Source organism: Lactuca virosa, chromosome 3 (genome assembly GCF_052849685.1).
Source record: "Lactuca virosa cultivar CGN04683 chromosome 3, Lactuca_virosa_CGN04683_v6, whole genome shotgun sequence".
Lineage (NCBI taxonomy): Eukaryota > Viridiplantae > Streptophyta > Magnoliopsida > Asterales > Asteraceae > Lactuca > Lactuca virosa.
Genome location: NC_136428.1, coordinates 345,691,293 through 345,697,780, shown reverse-complemented (window position 1 = coordinate 345,697,780; position 6,488 = coordinate 345,691,293). Strand labels below are relative to the sequence as shown.

At 32.7% G+C, this 6,488-nt stretch overlaps 1 protein-coding gene across 1 annotated transcript; it reads right to left on the bottom strand.

The window, feature by feature from the left end:
• Window positions 1-739: 739 nt before the first annotated feature.
• LOC145167531 (transferring glycosyl group transferase) lies at window positions 740-3,914 on the bottom strand. The gene is made up of 3 exons (XM_079086745.1): window positions 3,034-3,914; window positions 2,298-2,461; window positions 740-1,879 (listed from the first exon to the last, which is right to left on the bottom strand). The coding sequence occupies exons 1-3, from the start codon at window positions 3,710-3,712 to the stop codon at window positions 863-865; spliced, it is 1,860 nt and encodes a 619-aa protein (XP_078942871.1). The 5' UTR covers window positions 3,713-3,914; the 3' UTR covers window positions 740-862.
• Window positions 3,915-6,488: the final 2,574 nt, after the last annotated feature.

The window sequence follows — 6,488 nt, the reverse complement described above, 5'->3', positions numbered from 1 at the left end:
TGGAGGGGATCTAAATATAGACCCTTTTTAGGACGGAGATTCCAAATCCTCTAATCCATTTGTCACATCTGATTTACATCAGTTTTTTTCTTTCTTTTTCTCGATCCACTACACATAAAAACTCATCTTTCCAACCCAGTCAATTTTGTATAAATTTTACTTTCTTTCCTTTCTCGATCCACTACACATAAAAACTTATCTTTCCAACCAACTCAATTTTGTACAAGTTTTTCTCTGCTTTACTTGTTTTATGCCGAATCAACTATCATTTTCGTTATAGTGGTTATGATGCTAAATAACACTTATATATTAAACATACAGTTAACCTATGAAATAAGTGTTTGTATACATTTTTATAAAAAAATACATAAAAACTTATACAAGCTTTTCTCTGCTTTACTTGTTTTATGCCAAATCAACTATCATTTTCATTTTCGTTACGGTGGTTATGCTGCTAAATAACACTACACATAAAAGCTTTCTTTCCTTTCTCGATCCACTACACATAAAAACTTATCTTTCCAACCCACACAATTTTATACAAATTTTTTTTTTAGAGATAGAGAGAGAGATCCTCAACTCACAATTGGCTTCTTCTGTCGGTACCTAGTCTTCTAAGAGTCAAGGTACCGACGGTACCTCCCCAACGCACTCCTCGATAGCATGCACCCTTAGGCCTTAACAGCTAATTTGTTACTAGTTTGTTACGGAGATAAGAGTACATAACAACTTTGGTACATATTATAGAAAGGAAATAGATCTTAATGAAACTAAAATTCTTGTAATAAATCTCAATCTATAATTTACAATGCTTAATATAAATATAGTTTATGAAAAAAAAAAAAAAATCACACCAAAATCACTAAGACGAGTGACAAATAACAGCCTTACAATTACACTCACCATCTATAATCCACAACCCAAAACTTTCAAGTCTATTTCTAACCAAATCCAACCCCAAATCAGAATTCCAAAACACAACCTTCGTCTCATTCTTCATCAAACTTCCTCCATCATTTACTTCAACCCCCTCATCATTTACCCTTTCCAACTTTACACCCTTCCCCTCCAACAACTTCCCTACCAAAATCCCAAAACTACCCTCACCACCCATCCCTGCAATCTCATCCACAAACCGATCCGTCCAAATCCCGGATCCCGAACTTCTCGCAAACAAAATCCCAAATCTCTCCCCGACATAAAAGTCAACAGTCAAACCGAGTTTCAAAAAGTCAAAAAACAACTCCGGTTTGACCGGAATCATATCGTGATCCAACACCCACGTGTCATAATTCATTTCCAACGCCTTTTTAACCACATACGCCATTACAAAAACTTCATTTTTTACTTTACTCAATTTTAATTTCTTGAAATCATCCAAAAAACGATCCACATTTATCACGGGATGCCCGCGTCTCGCAAGATCAAACAAAAAATCCGATGCGGGACCCACTAATACATAGTTCCGAACATTCAACCTCTCAAAGTGACACAACATGTTTTTGATGAACATTTTTGATGTGCGATGAATGTTCACAAGTATAAGAGTGTTTGATTTTTGTGTTGATTTTAAAATGGGATCGAGGTCATGGACATTGTTTATGATTCTATTGGGGGAGACTTCTTGGAAACAGAAATCGTACCATTTGAGATTTCTCAAAGGGGCAAATTTGGAAATTTGGGAAGTTTCTTTGAGGAGATTGGAATCGGGGCCCGCGGTTTTCCCGTAGTTGACACCAGCGTCTCTATGAGAGACACTGAGAGCGGATTCATGTGGGAAATTAGTGTAGATGTTGAAATAGGTTCGGGAGTGGATGAATTTGATGAACCATGGTGTCCATATTTTGTCCCCCAGTTTTTTATACCACCCTGTTGTTACCTGTAAATTTATTAAAATGAAACTTAATGAGATAAAGAACGATTGGATTTGAATCTGAAGGAATCATAATCTGTTATGCATTTGGATGATAAATTATGGAATGGAATTTATACTTTAGAGTAAGTTACATTTTTGGTCATTGAGTAGCTAATTTTTGCAAGTTGAATATCAAAAAGTTTTCTTTTGTTATTTTGGTCTTTATTTTGAGGTTCTTATGGCGTTTTTGATCCATGTTTCAAGAAAAATGACTATACTCAGGGACCAAACATGTAATTAATGAAATGGAATCTTTAATTCTGTCCATTTGGCAAGCAAAAAAGCAATGGAATGGAATCTTTAATTCCGTCAGAATCCAGAATCAAAACATGGCCTCCACTTCTATTATGGAAAAAAGAGCAAAAAGGACAAACTACATTACCATTCCATCAAGAATTGGCTTGATGCCCTTGGTCTTGTGTATGTCATACCATAAACGAAACTCCTTCCAGGGTTTTGGAAATAGAAGCTGGCCCCACGTACCAACTAGCTGATATAAGAACACTTGTGTATCTTCATCTAGATGTATTTTGTTCCCATGCTTACCTGGCATCATAATCTGATTAATTTGGTAAGCTATATATGGCTTCCTCTTTTTTACTTAATACATAAAGAAAGACTTAGAAGATGCGTGCAGAAACCTATTACTTTACACACTATAATCGTTTCAGATTCTGCTACAAATTTGATAGCACCACTTATACCTTTAGCATATAGCATAGAAGTTAACGTGTTTTGAAAGCTGTAAGCAGAAATTTTAACAAGTGTTAACAATTTGAAGTAGAAAATAAGTCCACTTATGATCAAAATCTGAACAGAATCTTTTTTTCTAAAAGACATTGGTTCATTCAATTCTATCTATACAAATTTCAGGTACAGATTCTGAGATTATCAGCGTTTGGAGAGCAGGGAATACCCCAAATTTATAGAATCTCCAAGATGAAAACTCTATGAGAGTATGGTAATCTGATTTATGCTAAAAGTATTTAGCTTGTTCTAATGTATCTGATAAACTGCTTATGTTTGTTGGGGTATTAATTGAATAAATTCCAGAACTTAGAGTTTTTGTGATATTTCTAGAAGATCCAGATATATAGAACATAGGATGCAGATGATACCTGGAACAAATCTTGGGCGTTGTAAAGAAGCTCCATATATCCATGGACTATAATTTGAAGCATTGTAGTAATAATTAACAATCAAACCCCTAAGAAATCTGTAATACAATGGTGACAATTCGATATCATCTTCAACCACAAATGCAAACTCATCATCAGAAGCAGGCCACCATGCTTCTAACCACTGTGCCTGCAGCCCAACGTTCCCAGTCCTGTAATGCACCATCTTCTCCCCAAATCTCCACTCAAATCCATCAACAAAATCCAGAATCTGACTAGATTCGTTCAGTTTCTGATCCAAATACTCATCCTTTTGATCCAAAACCTTGAAGTGATCGATGAAAATATGAATATTCACATTGTCGTTATCGTAACGAGCATCAGCAAGGGATCGTAAGCAGCGGGTGAGTGACGGAAGTCGATCGTAAGTGAGAACTTTGATAGTGAGAGAAAAATTGGGCGATGTTTGTATATTAGGGTTTTGGAGTATGTTCAAATTTGTGTTCGTAAGTGGGAATTGGGTCATGGGAGGAGATGAGGGGAGAGGAAGGGAGGAATAACGGTGGAGAGAGAAAATGAAGAGAGCTGAGAGAGAGACGATGAGGACGAGAGGGTAAAACCCTCTCTTTGGTGCCATATTCAGATTTAAAACTTCATTTAGGATGGCAGAACGGCTCATAATCGATTCATCAACAAGAAGTCGACATTACTTGAACAAAAATCGATTTAATATTGAATCATTGATCGACCAATTGATGCAAGCATCAATGAGTTTCTAGTGATTTCAACAATGGAAGTTCAGTTTTTGAATCTTACAGAGTCTTCTTCTCTTTCAGTTCTTCCTGCTTCCCCACTTCCCCCAAATCTGGTTATGAAATGAGTTTCAACTTTTGTTTACCTCTTGTCCTCCTTTTCTTAGAATGTCACATTTATAGTCCATATACTTTTTTATCACTTCATATTTTGTCCCTGACTAACATTGGACCACCATCTATACTATCGTATGATCCTACCATTAATTTTGACAACTATGATTTAGATGTTGCCAATCCCTTTTTGGACCATGGTTTTAGTTATTGGAAATTTGATCTATTTATTTATTCAAATTGTCATTTATAGAAAACTTCTTATATTTCGTAAGTTTTTTACGGTTTTGGCAAAATTTGTTTTTTTTTTATCGGTTCAATCCTATACTTTTGCGAGACTTGCCAATTTAGGTTGTTACATAGTTTTCTTCGCCTCAAAGCTAAATGGGTAGGAGACTTTTTGTTCCTATATATCCTCCTACCAAATGAAATTGTGACATGTGTAACATTTAATGCTCATTTAATGAGATTTAATGATATTTTAGGATACTAATATGACACATGACATCATTTAAATGGGTAGGAGGATTGATAGGATCAATAGGTAGGATGATATTTAATTTCTCATCCAAAAAAGATGAAAAAATCACAATTACATTTGAACTTCTGACCATGACTATCAAAAAGTAAACTTTTTACCATTGAACCAATCCAAATCAATAGCTAAATTTTGATATCTACACTCATATAGATATATACCACTCAATTTTATAATTACTTCAAAGTTTTTTATAAATATATGTTTGGTTAAATATGTATAGATATATTTTATAAGCACTTTTATACAAGAAACATATTTATATGTATTTATATAAACATATATTTATAACAAAAATCAAAACATATTTATATTTAACAATACACACTTATACTTATAAAATGTATAAGTAATCTTTTATGTAAAAAAATACTTAAAAAACATATTTTTACAAATAAGCACTTATAAATACACTTTTATATAAGTATAAGCATAATTGTTTATACAAAATGCATCAAATTGATACAAACAGGCACTCATGAAAATATATAAAAATATGTCATGAAATGATGACATTTTTATAATTATGTGCGAGATTTTAATATTTTCCGGCAAAGGTTAATTATTTGAAGGTTAAAAAAAATCATCCCCAAGCATGCATACTCCACCCTCTCCCACCCCCACCTCTCATCGTCTTCTTTTCTCTCCCTACCACATATCAAGCCCTCATTTGGTAAGTTTTTTCCACCGATTTCATTTTTTGGTCATAATTTTTTTTTTTTGAAAAATAAAAGACAAAACTGCAAAATGGTCCTTGTGGTTTGTCAATTTCTTTAAGTAAGGTCCAAAAAAAAGTCTATTAGCAAAAAAGGTCCCTATTTGGTGGTTTTATTGTGGTTTTGGTCCATACATCGTTAAGTAACAGCTTGACAGTCAAGTTTTTGAAAATGACGGATTTACCTCTAGGGACCATTTCGACAGTTTTATCTTTCTACCAAACCACAAGGACCATTTCTATAATTTTTCTTTTTCATTTTATTGAATTATTGGACATTAACTCTTTTAATTAATTATTTTTTAATTTCTTTCTTATTAGATTATTATATATTAATAAATATTATTTTTAATATATTATAGTTATATATTAATAAATATTATTTTGTTATATTATTAATTTTTTTAATTAATTCTTTTTCAATTTCTTCTTTATTGGATTAATTCTTTTTCATTGGATTATTATATATTAATAAATATAAATTTTATTATATTAGATTTATATCTTAACAACTATTATTTTATTATATTATTAATTTTTGTAATTATATTTTTTTTAATTTCTTCTTTATTGGATTAATTCTTTTTATTGGATTGTTATATATTAATAAATATTTTTTACCATATAATATTGTTCTATTAATAAATATTTATTTATTGTATTATTAATTTTTTTTAATTTTTTTTATTACGTTAATTCTTTTTATTGGATTATTATCTTTAATTTATTATTTTTATATATAATAAATATCATTTTAATTGATTAATAATTTATAATGTATAATATTATATCTTTTTAATTTTATTGGTTCCACCAAAAAGTCATCAGAATACGCAAAAGTGTCCCGTCCCATCGGCGGGACAACCGCCAATCACCTTCATCGATTGTTCGACAGAAACACCACCAACTTGTTACACCCAATGCCGCCAATAGCCACTTAAGACAATCTCATCACAATCTGTCGGAATCCTCTATATCTGTTACTAAGCCGGCCATATTCTGCTACAACCACCAGGAGGTCTGATCCAAACACTCATTGTCAGCTACTCCATTCGTTGCCTTCTACCGCATTGTGTCGTCGTATCATCTCACTCTACAATTGGCCATTCTCGATGAAAACTACATTGGTCGACTACCCACACAATGCCTAATAAACCCCAAAAAATATACAACCTCTAGCCGATCATTCATTACCGATACCACTATCAATTGCGACAATGTTAGATCGAGAGTTTTCAAACCACCATAGCCACTACAGGTGGTGGAAATGTTGTAGAATAAAATAAACACGATGACTGAGTGATGATGGTGGTGGTGACTGAGTGATGGTGGTGGT

Coding starts and splice junctions, on each gene's coding strand:
- LOC145167531 (XM_079086745.1), bottom strand. CDS start 3,712: ATGAGCCGTTCTGCCATCCTAAATGAAGTTTTAAATCTGAATATGGCA. Junction 2,462..3,033: donor ACGCCCAAGATTTGTTCCAG/GTATCATCTGCA, acceptor TTATGATGCCAG/GTAAGCATGGGAACAAAATA. Junction 1,880..2,297: donor AGCCAATTCTTGATGGAATG/GTAATGTAGTTT, acceptor ATAAATTTACAG/GTAACAACAGGGTGGTATAA.